This window comes from Mya arenaria, chromosome 11, assembly GCF_026914265.1.
Source record: "Mya arenaria isolate MELC-2E11 chromosome 11, ASM2691426v1".
Classification (NCBI taxonomy): Eukaryota; Metazoa; Mollusca; class Bivalvia; order Myida; family Myidae; genus Mya; species Mya arenaria.
In genome coordinates this window covers 40,464,652-40,483,549 of record NC_069132.1, presented here as the reverse complement: position 1 = coordinate 40,483,549, position 18,898 = coordinate 40,464,652, and the positions used below count along the sequence as shown (strand labels likewise).

At 35.4% G+C, this 18,898-nt stretch overlaps 1 protein-coding gene across 2 annotated transcripts in view; it reads right to left on the bottom strand.

Moving 5' to 3' along the window:
* LOC128207886 (dipeptidyl peptidase 3-like) overlaps positions 1-18,898 on the bottom strand; it is a 57,328-nt gene that overhangs the window by 24,228 nt on the left and 14,202 nt on the right. For both annotated transcript variants that reach the window (XM_052911067.1, XM_052911068.1), the window contains exons 6-11: positions 18,538-18,706; positions 15,782-15,927; positions 12,269-12,399; positions 8,415-8,473; positions 7,264-7,458; positions 2,747-2,853 (exon numbers count right to left, since the gene is read on the bottom strand). In XM_052911067.1, coding sequence (XP_052767027.1) covers positions 2,747-2,853; positions 7,264-7,458; positions 8,415-8,473; positions 12,269-12,399; positions 15,782-15,927; positions 18,538-18,706 — 807 coding nt within the window. The remainder of the gene's footprint in view (positions 1-2,746; positions 2,854-7,263; positions 7,459-8,414; positions 8,474-12,268; positions 12,400-15,781; positions 15,928-18,537; positions 18,707-18,898) is intronic.

The following is an 18,898-nucleotide window of genomic DNA, read 5'->3' as shown; positions in this document are numbered from 1 at the left end:
TTGACCTAGTGACCTAGTTTTTGACCTGGGTTGACCCAATATGGAACTTGACCTAGCTTATGTTAAGATGATCATTCTGACCAAGTTTCATTAAGATAAGACTAAAATTGTGACCTCTATTTTGTTCACAAGGTTTTTCTAATAATTGACCTAGTGACCTAGTTATTGACTGCGTATGACCCAATATCGAACTTGACCCAGATTTTATAGAGATGATCATTCTGACAAAGTTGCATTAAGATTAGCCTAAAATTGTGACCTCTATTGTGTTCACAAGGTTTTTGTACTAATTGACCTAGTGACCTAGTTATTGACCGCAGATGACCCAATATCGAACTTGACCTAGATTTTATAGAGATGATCATTCTGACCAAGTTGCATTGAGATTAGGCTAAAATTGTGACCTCTATTGTGTTCACAAGGTTTTTGTACTAATTGACCTAGTGACCTAGTTATTGACCGTGAATGACCCAATATCAAACTTGACCTACATTTTATAGCGATGATCATTCTGACCAAGTTGCATTGAGATTAGGCTAAAATTGTGACCTCTATTGTGTTCACAAGGTTTTTCTACTAATTGACCTAGTGACCTAGTTATTGACCGCGGATGACCCAATATCGAACTTGACCTAAATTTTATAGAGATGATCATTCTGACCAAGTTGCATTGAGATTAGGCTAAAATTGTGACCTCTAATGTGTTCACAAGGTATTTCTACTAATTGACCTACTGACCTAGTTTTTGACCCCAGATGACACAATATCGATCTTGACCTAGATTTCATAGAGATGATCAGTCTGACCAAGTTTCAGAAAGATTAGGTCAAAATTGTGACCTCTGTTGTGCTCACAAGGTTTTTCTAATAATTGACCTAGTGACCTAGTTATTAACTGCGGATGACCCAATATCGAACTTGACCTAGATTTTATAGAGATGATTATTCTGACCAACTTGCATTGAGATTAGGCTAAAATTGTGACATCTATTGTGTTCACAAGGTTTTTGTACTAATTGACCTAGTGACCTAGTTGTTGACCGCAGATGACCCAATATCGAACTTGACCTACATTTTATAGAGATGATCATTCTGACCAAGTTGCATTGAGATTAGGCTAAAATTGTGACCTCTATTGTGTTCACAAGGTTTTTCTACTAATTGACCTAGTGACCTAGTTTTTGACCTGGGTTGACCCAATATGGAACTTGACCTAGCTTATGTTAAGATGATCATTCTGACCAAGTTTCATTAAGATAAAGCTAAAATTGTGACCTCTATTTTGTTCACAAGGTTTTTCTACTAATTGACCTAGTGACCTAGTTATTGACTGCGTATGACCCAATATCGAACTTGACCCAGATTTTATAGAGATGATCATTCTGACCAAGTTGCATTAAGATTAGCCTAAAATTGTGACCTCTACTGTGTTCACAAGGTTTTTGTACTAATTGACCTAGTGACCTAGTTATTGACCGCGGATGACCCAATATCGAACTTGACCTAGATTTTATAGAGATGATCATTCTGACCAAGTTGCATTGAGATTAGGCTAAAATTGTGACCTCTATTGTGTTCACAAGGTTTTTTGTACTAATTGACCTAGTGACCTAGTTATTGACCGTGAATGACCCAATATCAAACTTGACCTACATTTTATAGCGATGATCATTCTGACCAATTTGCATTGAGATTAGGCTAAAATTGTGACCTCTATTGTGTTCACAAGGTTTTTCTACTAATTGACCTAGTGACCTAGTTATTGACCGCGGATGACCCAATATCGAACTTGACCTAGATTTTATAGAGATGATCATTCTGACCAAGTTGCATTGAGATTAGGCTAAAATTGTGACCTCTAATGTGTTCACAAGGTATTTCTACTACTTGACCTACTGACCTAGTTTTTGACCCCAGATGACCCAATATCGAACTTGACCTAGATTTCATAGAGATGATCAGTCTGACCAAGTTTCATAAAGATTAGGTCAAAATTGTGACCTCTGTTGTGTTCACAAGGTTTTTCTAATAATTGACCTAGTGACCTAGTTATTGACTGCGGATGACCCAATATCGAACTTGACCTAGATTTTATAGAGATGATTATTCTGACCAACTTGCATTGAGATTAGGCTAAAATTGTGACCTCTATTGTGTTCACAAGGTTTTTGTACTAATTGACCTAGTGACCTAGTTGTTGACCGCGGATGACCCAATATCGAACTTGACCTACATTTTATAGAGATGATCATTCTGACCAAGTTGCATTGAGATTAGGCTAAAATTGTGACCTCTATTGTGTTCACAAGGTTTTTCTACTAATTGACCTAGTGACCTAATTATTGACCGCGGATGACCCAATATCGAACTTGACCTAGATTTTATAGAGATGACCATTCTGACCAAGTTGCATTGAGATTAGGCTAAAATTGTGACCTCTATTGTGTTCACAAGGTTTTTCTACTAATTGACCTAGTGACCTAGTTTTTGACCCCAGATGACCCAATATCGAACTTGACCTAGATTTTATAGAGATGATCAGTCTGACCAAGTTTCATAAAGATTAGGTCAAAATTGTGACCTCTATTGTGTTCACAAGCAATTGTGAACGGACGGACGGACGGACGGACGACGGACGAAGAGTGATCACAAAAGCTCACCTTGTCACTACGTGACAGGTGAGCTAAAAATAGATGAGCTGATAAAAAGCCAGCGAAACTAAACAATTTAGAGTACTCTTAAATCACCTTGTCTTCTTCTCCAAGGAAGGTGATTTTTGTGTCCTTGTAGCCAGCAATGAGGATGTTGCCCAGTGACACGTTCTTGAAACCCTCATTTTGACGTATATCATCATCTAAAACAGACATTTATAAAATCACTGCAAAGTTTTATAGTAGTGTTTTAGCTAATGCGGTATGGAAGGGCGTCCCGCCCTTCCCTTATATGACCTGCCCCGTTGCCCTTTTTTACACAACCTGTCATATTTTTCCCCGCCCTCTTGCACCCTTCTGTCTTTTCAGATCGCTGTTTATCACAAATTTACGCCCTAAAAGTATTTCATTGGTCAATGTCACCGTCTCCTAATCTGTCACAGATCATTGCGTGATAAGGCACACAACCTCTATCACTGCGGGTCGGATTAACAGTAATTTACGCTAATCAGGGTGCTAATTGTTGTTCATAATGAAACATTAAAACATCGCAAATCGCCATTTATAATCAATAATCTACTAATCTGATAATTTGTGACATGAATTGTATCAATCAATTATAGAAACATCGCAAGAAGGCAGAGTTATTGAACGTCAACCAATAAGAATGTACTTAGAGAAGACACTGGTCAAATGATTAAAGTACGTTAAAATTCAATAGAAGGAATGTTGTCAAGTACAAGTTAATTTAAAGCAATTGATACTTGCATTGTTCACAAGGCACACCTTTTTTAAACATTGTTTCTTTTGAAGCAGACGGTCATTGTCATTGGCAAGTTGGCGCTAAGAAAATCAAAGACATGACTTATTGACAAATATTTGATAGTTTTTTTTGTGAAATATTCATGATAAAAAATTCTTTAGTTACTACAAAACCTTTTTCTTGCTGTATGTAGTGTTTACTCACAGTATTTTTCCCCATTTGTACCATGTCCAAAAGTTGAAGATTCGCTAGATCGCCATTTTGCCAGAACAATTTTTAGAGTTTATTTCTCAATGTTCTATTAAGTATTAGTGAGTTGTTTTCATGAAGGACAGAGATTTGAAATGTTATTTGGTTTTAAAATGTCAGCATATCAAAAAATATTTAACAAAAGAAAAGCAAATAACAGGAAAGCTGAATGTGAAATTTGTACCCTATCCTGATCGTACCAAAATAAGATTGGCCCCCCCTGCACTTAAATGTTTTAAACACCTCATTTATAAGGCCATTCCGATTGTTTCAAATGTTTCAAATGTCTTTGTTTTTGTTTTCATTTTAGATGCTCTTTGGACATAAACTATGTTATATTGCAAAGGTGACCAGCACACTTATGCTCAGCCATTTTTAAGAACATTTATTCTAGTAAAAGCAATCAAAGTAAACGTGAATTTAAATTGAGGTTTTGTGGTATGAGACAGTATTTGTATCAGGTATGAAAATAAGTATCACTTTTCCTTAAAGTATCCCAACTTCTCCCTAATTTGACAGAAGGTAGAAGACACTTCTCCCCAAAAAATTAGCCAAGTGGGAGCCCTGGTGACAGCAATCCAAAGTGGTTAAAAAAGTGTCTTAAGTGAAAATGACCAAGGGAGAATAATTAAGAGTATTCTGTAGGAATATTACTACAATGTGTGCATGGACAGAACATAAAATGGACTTTAATAAGGTACATGGCCGTTTTACAACAGTACAAAGCTAATATTTTGCACATTTTTTCCCTTGAAAGAAAGCACCCTGCCCCTTTTTGGGCCCACCCTACCCTTTTTCATTCCTGGCTAAAACACTATATAACACATACATGTGATAATTTCTTGGGTCGATTCCGGGACACCCATCGTAATGTCAACGCACACTAGGGGGGTCCGGGGGCATGCCCCCCCGGAAATTTTTTTAAATGGGGAACGTCTGTGGTGCATTCTATAGCATATCTGGGGCTATTTTAACGTCGGGAAAATGTACCTATTTTGACTGCCAAGACGTATTTTTTACTTGACATGGTTGTTTTTTTTTTTCTGCATTTTCTTGAAAAAAATAAAACCACCAGATATTTTCCCAGGCTTTAAATGAAGTGCTAACCAGGAGGATATGCAGTCTACTTTCGGTTTCATCAAAACAGGAAATAAACAACTATACGGGCACCTGTTTTCCCGCGCTTTTGAGAACATGCGTTACAAAATATTTATTTTTTCATCACATTTAAAACGTTTGCAATTTATGACACACAATATTTTTCAGACGATAAAGAAGATTTTCCAGTCGATGAGCTTTTTTCCGTTTGGAGATGCATATAATTTTGATAGAGACGTGTCAACAATCGGCTGTATAAAGCGATCACGTGACTTACCATGGTCACGTGATTAAAGCACTCTATATAACCACCTGTAAACCCCATAACGTCAGTTTTATTTCGGCGTAAAAATACACACGATAGTTCGGAAAAAAGGTCAAAACACTAAAATTCCTTATGGACGCATAAGTTGTTAAAAGTATAACGACGTATCGACTTTGAAATTTGAAAGGAATATGGGATGTTTTCCGTGTTTTAATTTTGTTTTTTTTACTCATTTTGTCACTTTCTTTGAACTTACCTTCATGCTCGTTTGTTGGTAAAATGTGTGAAAAATATCAATTCATCAATTAAAAGCTATCATTCATAAGACCAAACAAATCCATATGAAAACAATGAATTTGTATACAAGAACCCTTCCCCACTCGTTAAGCACAACAATAGGCCGATAGATCAATTATCGGGTGATTGACGATGACCTCGACGACACACGTACCAATTAACGGATTAGTGTCAACATGTCCTGTGTTTTACGACCAGTGTCCCGGACAGGCAAAATAGCTGACTTACATTGGTAAAATTAAGATAATCGATTCCGATTCCGAGATTTATTTATTTTTTTCGTTTTTTTTTATGACTTTCCGGGACAAACATGCACCCTCCGTGACTCCGTGACAGAGATACGATTTCCGGGACAATCCCGGACGTCCGGGACGTTATCACATGTATGATATAACAAGAGATGTTTGTCAAACATTATGCCCCCCCCCACACCCTGAGCGCCATGTTGTCAGGATAATATGGACAATTGAATGAAATATGCATGGACCGAAATGACAGCTGATTTGTCACTGACATTGGATGCCGTTTTAAGATTATGACCATTCAAAGTGTGAGGATAGAGTGTGTTATGACCATGACCTTTGACCTCAAAATCCATAGGAGTAATCAGCTGGTCACCAAAAACCTGAATGTCAAGTTTGAGGGTCATGGGTGCAGGCATTCCAAGTTATCACATGGACAAGCTTTTTTCGTTCAAGGTCACTGTGACCTTGACCCCCTAAAATCATGAGGGGTCATATACAGGTCACTGTGACCTTGACCTTTGACCCCTAAAACCAATAGGAGTCATCTACTGGTCAGGCCAAACTTCCAAGTCAGGTTTGAGGGCATTGTTGAGTTATCAATCGGACAACCTTTTATCATTCAAGGTCACTGTGACCTTGACCTTTGACCCAATGAGCCCTAAAATCAATAGGGTCTACTGGTCAGGCCCAACCTCCAAGTCAAGTTGAGGGCCATGGGTGCAGGCGTTGTAGAGTCATCACTCGGACAACCTTTAACCAATCAAGGTCACTGTGATCTTGACCTTTGTCCCGATGACCCCAAAAACAATAGGGGTATTCTACTGGTCAGGCCCAACTTCCATATCAAGTTTGATGACCATAGGTCTAGGCATTGTTGAGTTATCACTACGACAAGCTTTAAAATTATTTTATCATTAAAGGTCACTGTGACCTTGACCTTTGACTTAATGAGCCCTAAAATCAAAAGGGGTCATCTACAGGTCAGGCCCAACCTTCATGTCAAGTTTTATGACCATACGTCCAGGAATTGTTGAGTTATTACTCGGACAAGCTTTGGTCTACCGACGGACCGACCGACATGTGCAATATACCCCTCTTCTTTGAAGGGAGCATAATTAGTGGCAACAGTACCCAGTACACTTCGTTTGCATTTATAGTTCATTTTTTTTTTATCAAGCAATGCTTTAATGTAATAATTGAGCACTGTCCAATCAAATTCTTGTATCAGATGACAAATACACATAAAGCGAGATTTAGGTATGTTTTGTTACTCAGACTTTTTAAACAACAACAGTCCCAAAATATGTCGTCTTATTTTGAGGACACCAAGTTTGGTGATAAATGGTTGAACATACAGCCAAATTTAGAGAGCTGACACTGTTAATACAGTTTGCGCTATTCAAGGGTCATTACTCTGGAGTGACAATATCAATACACAGCTTTACTTAAGCCAAACCAAATTGTTTTTTCAAATTATGGATATACTGCATTCAGAACCCCCCCACCCCCTCCTCTCCCCCCCCCGCCAAAAAAAATATAATTAGTACCTAATTTTCAAAAAAAATAAAATAAATAAATTTAAAAATATTGCTCCTATTTTTCACTTAAGAAATAAGAAATTAATCCCGCCAAAATCTGTTGAACAAAAAATTAAATCGGTGTTGCCTTAAGAAAACAACCCCCGTCATAAACTCACAGTTGGGTATATTGATGCCGGCGGGAATTCCCGATCCACCGAAAGCCAGAACGTCAAGGGAGGTGAAGTCTGGTCGCATGAAGTTGTCCTTCTCGTATGCTGTCGGCCACGGCAGAAGACCCAGCAGGCGCTCTGCCTGGTCAACCAGCTTTTGAAACTTGGCGCTCATTTCCTTGTTCACTACTGCTACGAAAGCTGCAGAAATGTTAAGAATCAAAGCTGAATGTGAGCATGGTTTATTATAATAGCAAGCCAACCTCAAAACTTCATATCAGTATCATACAAATATTGACTATAGACGTTTATTATGCCTAATGCCCTTCTGGGCAAAAAAACAGCTGTCCAAGAATTGATTAAAAAAAACATTAATTCTGAGTCAGAATTTAGGTTAACTGATAAGGCAACAAAGCTAGCTGAAGATTGAGAAGAGGGCTGCAGAGCAGACACCAATGCCCGTCTGAGTTTTTGTCAGTCAAACAAGGGGAATAACTGGACAATTATTTAAGACTAGTTACAGGCCTTGCTTTACAGGTTCTTATTGTCCTTGGCAAAAAGTGTACCAAGTTTCATCTGAATATTTAACATTTTTATGTATAAATTTGGCCATGGTAAAAATTATTGCCCAACCACTCCGATGACGACAGCAATACCAATGCTATGACAACAACTTTTTTTCTTCTTAAAAAACACACAAAAAAACCCACAGAAAAGCTTACAATGGAACCTCTTTAACAGCAGGTATCTTAACTTATAGGCCACATGATCGGCTTTTGTTTGTTAAAGAACATTTAAAGCTGCACTCTCACAGATTGAACGTTTTGACAACTTTTTTATTTCTTGTCTTGGAACGAGCCAAATTTTGCGAAAATCCATGAAAACGAGAGATACAAGATTGCTGACAAAAAATTAGATCGCAGATTTTTATATTTCAGTACAAAAATTAATGTTTTATGCATTTTTCTTAAAACTATTAGCCATAAAACATTAATTTTTGAACGGAAATATGAAAATTCACGATCTGATTTTCTGTCAACAATCTTATATCATCATTGGGTTGCAGATATTTACGCAAAAAAATGCTCTTTCCAAGACAAAAAATAAAAAAAGTTATCAAAACATTTAATCTGTGAGAGTGCAGCTTTAAGTCTTACCTTCAAACTCTCCTCTTACACCAAAGGGGTCCCTGTAAGACTCGATGAATCCAATGTACCTGAAACACAAAATGTCATATAGCTTTAAAATTGAAATGCTAACCTCACCATCCTTATATTCCAGTCATTCCAGGGGTCGACACTAACCATTTTTCCAAGGGATCCCGAAGGGACACCAACATTTGAAATCAGGTGTCCCTTCCTGAAATTAGGCGTCCCTTCCACTTTGTACATTTTTTTCATTGTTGAGCCTGTTTTAATATTAAATTCAACATCCTTTTACTTTTCAATTTGCAATGCAAGTATACAACACCATATTATACATGTTTTCAGCAGCATGTAATGACAGGTTAGTAGCACTGAATGGCAGTGACGTATATTTTGGTCTCTAAGTTGGTAGATTGGGTTCAAAAGCGGGAGAATGTCTAAGTCCCTTTTGTTTTCAGTCAAAAACAGAGGTGGATACAATGTTAACAAAAACTTGATGTTGTTACTATTTTTAGATTTTTGGAAAATACGCATAAAATACATAATGGTTCAGAGTCTTAAACAAAAGCTTGATGTTGTTACTATTTTTAGATTTTTGGAAAATACGCATAAAATACATCATGGTTCAGGGTCTTGTCAAATGTCGGTGCTTTTCATTAAGAAACTGTAGGAATATTACATCTGGCTTGTGAAAACTCCAATCAATATTTAGTAGAGCTGTTGATAAATCAATCAGACTGCCCAACAGTCGTAGTGCATACTGGAAGAGCAGACGACCAAAAATTGTGTATACATGTTAATTTTCGCGCCAAAAAGTCATACAATTTTATAAATTGATTGAATTAAAGAATAAAACCCTGCAAATTTTATTTCTATTATTTTTTTATCAAAGCATAAACAAAGAATATTGATAAGTTGAATGCCAATTAACAAAGAATGCTGAATGTAGGATGCTGTTCTTTTGTGTCGTAAATGTTACTGTAAATACTCAAAAGGTCGTATCATATTATATAAAAGGTATCACCAGAGTTTAGTCTAAAATAATAGACGTGTTATACGGGATTCTTCCAATCCCTAACGTCTAAACGGGAATGTGCAAAAAACGGGGGTGTTTTAAAAATATTGAAATTGTTTTAAGTGAAGTATTTTATGGTTGAAATTGATCATAAAGAGTTATATTCATATTTTACCATGTAAGTGAAATGTTATTTTGCACTAAACAAGCATTAAGTGCATTAAAACAAGTTGTTTACCTTTCCAATAAAACGAAAGTTGACTGACACAGACAACAATTATGCGAAGGGGAACAACTCAATACAATCGTAATAGCTCGGCCTCCTCCGACAAAGCTTCGAGATAGACCTCGTTATACAATCGTAACAACTCGGCCATGGCCGAAATGTTCCGAGCGATTTAAAACTGTGCCCTAAAAGCCTTGCAGGTGCCCTTCATGTATATATCGTTATGTTTTGACAGAATGAAATGAAAAAAAGCCGTCAAACTCATAATTATAAGTTGGATATTTATTTTTTTGTGTACGGAACTAATATAAAATAACATTATCTTGTAATATTTTTTGTTTTTATGATATTTTACAGACGCTATATGCTTTAACCCGGAATCCTGATCGGAACAACTACCCACTTTTGATACTAAACAATTTGTACGTGAAGGATTTGCCATATCAAAAATCTAAAAAAAATCCGTCAACGTACAATTATTTGGACTACACCAGAGTTGGCATCTTTTTGGGCGGTTCTGACACATAAGCAAAACAATTCCACATAAGTATTTTACCAATAATAAATCTCTGTCAGCTCTGACCTTGTTTAAAATGTAAACAACAAAACGGAAGCGTTAACCTGCATGCGCCATGTGAAATGACCTGTTTATTTATAGATTCATGACGTAACTATAGTCAAATAGTCAGCTATACTTTCGCTTTGATGAGTCCGATAATGATAATTAATAATATCGTTTTGACATGTGCTGTCAAGAAATTTAGGGGAGCCCGAATTTAGGTAATAAATTAATTAAATGCTACTTATTTATTGATATTTAGCGTTTATCTGTCAAAAATTTAAGTGTCCCGACGGAATACCGGACTTCGAAGTTAGGTGTCCCTCCTGAAAAATTGGTGTCCTCGGGATCCCGGGACCCCGTTAGTGTCGAACACTGCATTCTTTTTGGTACAATTTACTGCCTTCTAGGCTGTTTCCCCTTGCAAAAAAAATGTAAAATTGCCATTATCTTATCTATTTTGGCCTGATTTTGTATTTTTCCCAAAGTCGACTTTTATTCCCAATTTGCAAGGCACAGGCGGTATTAAATAATTTTTTTTTTTTTTTTACTGTATTCAACATGATCTACGAAGGCTTTAATCCCTTTGAAGCAATCAAAAATCTGAGGTAAAATAATATCCCTGACTATACATGTAATTTTCTTAAATTGTCATTATATAAAAAAAAATTCGAAAATTTATCAATTTTTATTCCAAAAGAACATTTTCAATGCGTCTTTCAACACTAAGGTTTCAAGTTAAAACTCATTTATATTTGTTTACTAACTCAAAACTTGGGAAGCCTTTTTTATAAGTTCAATAAGTTATTTGATGTACTAATAAGTGAAACTCTGGAAAAAGAATACTATAACCCTTATACAAAAACAACAATGTTACGAACACACTTTTTGGGCCTTTAAAGACAGCACAATAGGTACTTTCACACAGGATTTCAGCTGATATCACAAAATCAAATTACCCTACCTACGAAATAGGCACCGACCCTACCGTTTTTATAGTCAGTAAAAACAAGAGGCCCAAAAGGGCCTATGCTCAGATACTGGCTGGGTTTGTGTGGTCAACATCACTGTTTTCGAAAAGAACCAATCTCTTATGGATATATCTGAATACTGTACAAGTCTCATCGAGATACAATCAAAACCTGAAGACTGTATCATGTTCGCAAGCATTTTTTACACAATAGCATTTTTTATACTATCAAGGCCCATAATTTAATCATTTCAAGGCCCATAATCTAGGCATGCATGGGCAGATCTAGCTGGTTTTCGAAAGGAACCAAGCTCTAATGGATATGTAGAAACTGTACAAGTTTTATCGAGATACAATCAAAACTGAAGGCTGTATCGTGTTAACTAGGAATTGTTTACAGACGCACGGACGCACATACTACGTACACATTACCATCGCATAAGCTTTTCTGGACTTTGGCCAGTAGAGCTAAAAATGAAATAAAAAAATTAAGCGTGTGTTTTAATGTTTAGTTTAAAACCTTTAAAGTAACACCATTTTCCAATGATGACGATAAAGTTCTTACATAAAGCTTAATAAAAAAATAAAAAGCCTTCCTACCCTACCTGTTCTTGAAACGGATGTAACCTCTCACCCAACCATTTATTTCTTGGGCCTAAGAAGTCAGCAAACATACCAAAACTATGTGGGGTTACCATGCATCAAAATTTAACATTATTGCCAATCTCACAAATTGAACGTTTTGACAACATTTTTATTTTTTGTCTGGGAACGAGCCAATGTTTGCGAACATCTATGGAAACCAATTATATGAGACTGCTGACTGCAGATTTTTATATTTAAGTTCAAAAATTGATGTTTTATGCATTTTTCTTAAAGCGTTAGTAACGGTTTAAGCCATAAAAACATTATTTTTCGAACGGAAATATGAAAAACTACGATCTGATTTTTTGTCAGCAATCTTATATCATTGGTTTGAAGATGTTTATGCAAAAATTTGCTCTTTCCAAGACAAAAAATAGAAAAAGTTGTAAAAATGGACTGTGAGAGTGCAGCTTTAAACTACTTTGCCTAAAACTTAAATCATTGAACTCACGTTTCTACCACTGGTCCCTTGTTTCTGATCCAATATCGTGACCCCTCCTTGTGCGCCGGTATGGAGCCTGTCTCAAACGACTTGATGTACTCATCCAACATCTTAGACTCATTTTCATTGGCTACGAACTCCTGTCAAGAAACCAGAATTCAAGTAAATCTTAAGACCCATTCTTATAAGCTATCCTGTCATGTGAATGGAATTTAACTTAATCTGACTCATTCTCATTGGTGATGACCTCCTGTCATGTAACCAGAATTTGACTTCATCTTAGACTCATTTTCATTGGCTATGACCTCCTGTCATGTAACCAGAATTTAACTTCATCTTAGACTCATTTTCATTTGGAAAAAATGTCCACCGGGTGGTCGAAAAAAAAAAAAAAAAAAAAAGGAAAAAAGTCACAAAACATACTCTTAAAGGGTGAAAATCAGAGAACAACATAAAAACATTGAAAATTTATATCATTTACTTGACAGTTTAAATTTTTAAACTGCTATTAATGCATGTTTTAATACACTCAAAGTTTCAAAGTTCTAATTAAACACACAGTTTAAATCTTACATACTGTGCATATAAAACATCAATGAAATTGACTGTAAAACATGTTTACATGTATAAACTACACTTTTTATCAAAGATACATTGAATATTACTCAGCAGGACATTTGTTTAGCTTTAAGGGTATGCTAAAGCAAAAGTGAATGCAGAACCTATAAAAACTGACCAATATTAAATTGGAAAAAAGGGAAGGCAAATTTTACGCTTTAAAATACACAAAAATGCACTGTATTAAGACAATACATTACATTTTCTAAGCATTGTTTCAGTTATTTCAATATTGGAAAATGTCAATAAAGTGAAATATTTTCAATTTTGTAAATAAGGAAGTAATATTGTATGAAGACATTGTGCTTTAATATTGTGCAAACAATTCCTGAAAAACTAAAAACCAAACTAGACCTAGATTTGAGTTTTAATAATCTTTACCATGCGGGGTCCTAGTGGTGTGTAACCCAATCCATGCTAAGTCCAGATATTTTCGGACCGGGATATTTACCATGCGATGTTCAGCAAATCCATTTCAAATTGCAGCAAATTACCACATCAGTACATAAAAATCACATAGCAATAATAAATCTAGCATGTGACTTAACTTTATGTACCAATGATAGTAACAGTGAAATCCATAATTATGTATCGGATATTTTCATCTTCTCCCAACTCCGCCATTTTGTGTATCATGCGTTCACAGGGCATCTATATTTCATGATTGTTTATTTTTCATTTTAAAGAGTATTCCTTGGTTACAACAACAAATCTCATTTATAGTTTAATATCAAGTTCATTACAAATTAAAATGGACTTATTCAAAATAGTTTTCCGTGTTGTTTTATCTTAAAAATGTCTTGCACACAACTCCTGGCATTAGTAAATGTCATTGACACATGTGTTCAACTCTCATTGTTTTTACACTACTATTAACCCAAACATGAATAAAGATGTAATCTAGAATAAACACAAGCTTTACATTGACTCAATGACAAGTATTTCCAAACCAGTTTGTGATTTAAAATCCATAAACACAACCGACCGAACTTGTGAAACTAGGTCACCGGTGTCAACTTAGAAATTTTACTTTCGATTTCACCACTCACACTAAGTGCACTGTTATTTGATATTTAACCATAAAATGTTATAAAATATTTTTCTCACACATAATTTACAGATATTTGTGTCTACTTATTCGATGGCAGCCGCTGCCACTTATATTTTATCTATAAACAACAATAATTTCATGACCTAAATTTGCGGGGAAAAAACAACAATCACGTGACAGTTATTGTTTGTGTCGGCTGTTAACTTTGCCAATGTATTTTGCTATTGTTATTTTAACAACTCCTGCATATTTAACTTAATTATTTCATACAAAGAATGACTGCTATCGTCAATTCCACCATTGCCAACGGCGCTGCCATAACAATTGACTGGCTCACATGCTATCACTATAAATCGGCGAATACGGCTACGGAACAACAAACCAGTCGACATCTACTGCATTCGTACTCTTATCTGTTCGTTTTTCTTTCGTTTCGCACCAAAATCAATACGGTCGGGAAAATAATTTTGAAAAAAAAAGTGAAATTCATTTTTTATTTTTTTTGTACTTTTCGGAAAATTAGACCCGCCGGTTTTGTAAACCAATTTATATAAAAGTAGTGGCCTTATATTAGTAACATATATGAGAGATTTTTTTAGAGTAACTTGGAACTGTAACATGCGAAAACGCAGACCTTTTCTGTAGAAGTTAAACCTCCTTATTCTTCAAATAGTCAAGCTGAATTTTTTGGTAATTTTGAGGTTATATTTAACCCTTTAGCGCATGTATACGAGATAGGCCGACATAGCTCATTACCAGATGTATACGCATTTGGCCGACCCTATCCATTACTGGATGTAAACGCATGGCCCGCATATTTCAATAGGGTCATTTCAATATTTCAATTTTGCATCTTTCTTTTTGTAAACAATATCCCGGATGTTTATAAAATTATAGTTTAACCTTTTGTGTATTGATTTTCCCTTGAAAATATCGTCTGCTAAATTGAGAAGGTGTTTATACTCCCAATCGCAGGTGTGATATCCCATTGTGACGTAATAAGACCACGAGCTAAGTACTGTATGGAATTTCCCCCAAATTCATTGATGCGTAAATCATTAAATATATTACGTCAGTTCAGTTTACCATTAAAATCAATTGAGATTATATTTACTTAAAGGTAATATTTTGTTTACAAACAAAAGAAACAATTAGTAAATGATGGGTAAATTTTCTGTGAAGCTTATATAATGTCCATCATAGTTTTGGCTGTAAAATAGGTCATGTGCAAGCGTTTTGTTTGATCTTGATCTTTTTATTCATACCGGAAAATCATTTATCGGCTTTCTTTTTTTGTAAACAATTTTATGAGGGGGTAATAAAGTTAAACAGACACCTTGGACTGGATCTCTCAGCTGGATGACACCGGATATTCCTGACATATTTCTGTGCATTAATACACAAGAACATAAATTGTCGGCTTTTTAATCCAGATGGGTCTTTTTTATGATAGGGGTAATAAAAATTAGATCGATCCCAGCATTTTATTACCCTTTGATTTAATGCAATTATGACATTTCAAAGAAATGTTACAAATCCATCTTGAAAATACATTCACAGCTGAAATTAAATAATTTAATATTTCATCATTGACACCATTTATTAGATAATTTAATTATCTATAAAAAATGAATTCACATAAAAAAGATTTGGACACAATTATTTGGAGTAACATTGATTTTAAGGTCATACTGCTGTATTCATTTTCTCATTTTCAAATATCCAGAAAAGTACCTATGCAGATAAGGACTGCTTATCAGTAAGATGGCTATTGACTGGGAGGTGTAATCTGGCCACTTGTCTATGTGCTAAAGGGTTAAGGAATAAACGCCGTTACTTAATAGAAAGGTTACCTTAGCTTTCTCCAAGTTCTCTATAATGCGTTTGAGAAGGCCAGAGTAGTCCCCCCTGGTAACTTTGAATGTCACAGGGCTCCCGTCTTTGGGCGTAAACTGGTGTGTGCCCAGAAGGTCATCATCGCATCCTGGTATAGTGCCAGCTGGAATATAAAGATATTGTATACTGACATGCACCAACCAGACTTGAGGTCATAATTACAGGAAAAAAATGTCATTTGGAACAAATCTGGTAAAAGTGTAGGATATTTGTTTATTTCAGTGTAAGATCGTATTTTATTTCACGAGTGTCATAGAAAAACATATTTTCACGAGTGAAATTAAATATGTTCTTACACTGAAATAATCAAATTTTCTGTTTCTTTTATGCTTATTTTCGGAGTTTTATAGTATTTTAAAAGGGTGTTATGTATGCCGCTACCCATGGAACGCCCCATTCGGAATAGGTCTAATGAAACACCATGTATATACAAATTGTATAAAGCAAGTTTTTATTAAAATACATAAAAAACAAGTTATCTTCAAATTTGGTAAAGAGGTTTATTATACAGTAAAACTGCAGTCGTTCGAACAGGCGGTCGTTTAAGAACTGGCTGTCAGTCAAGGTTAAAGCTAAGTCCCGACCAATATTCCTTCTATTTTCATATAAAATATACTGACGCTGGATCAAAACCTAAATAAGTCGAGGAGTCGAGCACCATTGCCAGTCCCAAATACACAAATCATGCGCAAAACCTTATGATTACCGCAAGGTCATAATTTCACACTTTTTCCAGAAAGCCTGTTCCAAAATAAACAAACAAATTGCCAGGTGATAAAAAGTTGCAATTGCATTGACAGATCAAAGGAAATTTGATAAGGTGTGAAAAACCGATTATCACCGTTTACGCATGACCGCTTGTTTAGGGCATTTGAGAAAATAATAGTACCGTAATTCACCTAAGAGTTCGGACACCTTAAAATAATTATTTTTTTGCTGTCCGAAAACATAGAAAATTACCATTTTTACATTTTATTTACATGTTTGTTTAACCTGCCTTTTTTCTTCATGTTTGCATTTTACCATTTATTAATTTATCCGTAGTAATCAATGGTCATAAACTTATTTATTACGCCTATAAGTGTAAATCCTTCATCAAGTTAATTAAAACACCATTTTATACATGCATTGAACTGAATAAACACATTCTATCGGCTTCGGATCAGAGTCACACTGTGTGACGTCACATAACTTACAGTTATACCCACGAGGATCTCGTGGAGAGCATGGACATTGCTATGCAGGATTAATGTATAACTGTACGATTATTGATTCTTACCGTCTATAAGTGTGGTACAAGTTTGAAAGCTTATTGGCAGATCGTTTTACAAACATGTCATGTCGATGTTTTCTTAATCCCTTGATTGCCCTTGTTGTTTGTTTAATCCTCAAATAAATATATCACACTTCCTTTTCAACAGGCAATAAATCGTTTAGGATGGGTAGTAATTAATTAACTTGTCACAGTGGTGTATACGGTTAGGTAATCAAGCCAAGCATTGTAAAAATAAAAATCAATAATCTTCGTCTGTGAAACTTGGTAACTGTGAAAGTTATCATTGATGTCCTTTGGGCACGGACCTATAAAGCAGTTTATAGGTCCATGCTTTGGGTGTCCGAAAATTAGGTACGCAAAATAAATTATTTTGGAAAATAATTATGGGTGTCCGAATATTTAGAGTGTCCGAACTCTTAGGTGAATTACGGTAATAAGTTAATGACAAGTATGTACGTATGAGAAATGTAATAAAGCACTACAATAACAGTCCAACATTAGAATCTCTGGAAAGAATTCCTTCTTATGATTTAACAGTACCGTGAGACAGACAAGATGCACCAGTTATCCATCCTTGATTTTTGCGAAACTTAAGTCTGACTAATGCCATTATAAAATATGCACTGTCATATTCCAAAGTTGTTGTTAAGAAAATGTGCTTTTTGTAATAATAAACTTTGCTACTGTTTTCTTTCATTTATTGCTTTTTCTTTTACATTTTCACATTTAGTATACAACAGCCTTCGAACATATGAGCTATTTCCACAACAAATACATAATTGGTGCCGAAGAGAACAATCGATCTGGCAACTTCAAACTTTGAAAATACATTGTAAGACATTTTATAACAAACTAAAATGGAAACAACATTGATCACTTGATTTAAAACTGCGATCGCTCGGGCCTGGGCTTCCTCGAGCGATCGCAGTTTTAAATCAAGTGATCAATGTTGTTTCCATTTTAGTTTGTTATAAAATGTCTTACAATGTATTTTCAAAGTTTGAAGTTGCCAGATCGATTGTTCTCTTCGGCACCAATTATGTATTTGTATTACTGTAGCTCATATTGAATGACCATGAATATGATGTTTTATTCATATCATTAATACTAATATTTTTCATTCTATCAAATGACATAACTCAAAAATCATTAAAGCCAGGATTACTGGCATTGCTACACAGGTGCGAATTGCCACTGCAAACATGTGATGAACTTCAACAGTTTTTTATTATTATTTTATTACTGGCCAAGATTTTGCATGATGCAGACTTGACCAAGGCTATGATATCAGACAAAACCGCACCTTTTTTACTTCCAAATACAGAAAAGCTAAAAAGCAATTCAAGATCACCATGGAACTAGAAAAACAACACTTGTCTGTTGTTGTATTTTCAAGTTGAAAAAGGGTATAACTTTGAAATTAACAGTTTGACATACATTCAGTTTCCGCAGATGCCAGTTTAATCTCATACTCCACAGGCTGCCCTGGGGTGGACGTTTTGAATAGGCGTGTGTTGTACGGACTCAGTTCCTTCGCTGTGATAAACTCCTGGGCGATTTCTGCATCCTCGATATCACAATTGCTCGAGTAATACGTGGTCGTACCCTGTGAGGATTTGTGCATGCTTCAATAAGGTTAAGTGTTGATAATGGGTCAGCCAATGAGGTTGTATTCTAAGTCAGTTAGATGACCTGAAGTAATATCAAACTGATTAAGACAGGTTCGCTGTCTACGCACATTTCGCCTATTTTTCATCATTAAGATATTACTTCATGTCATCTAACTAATACATATGCC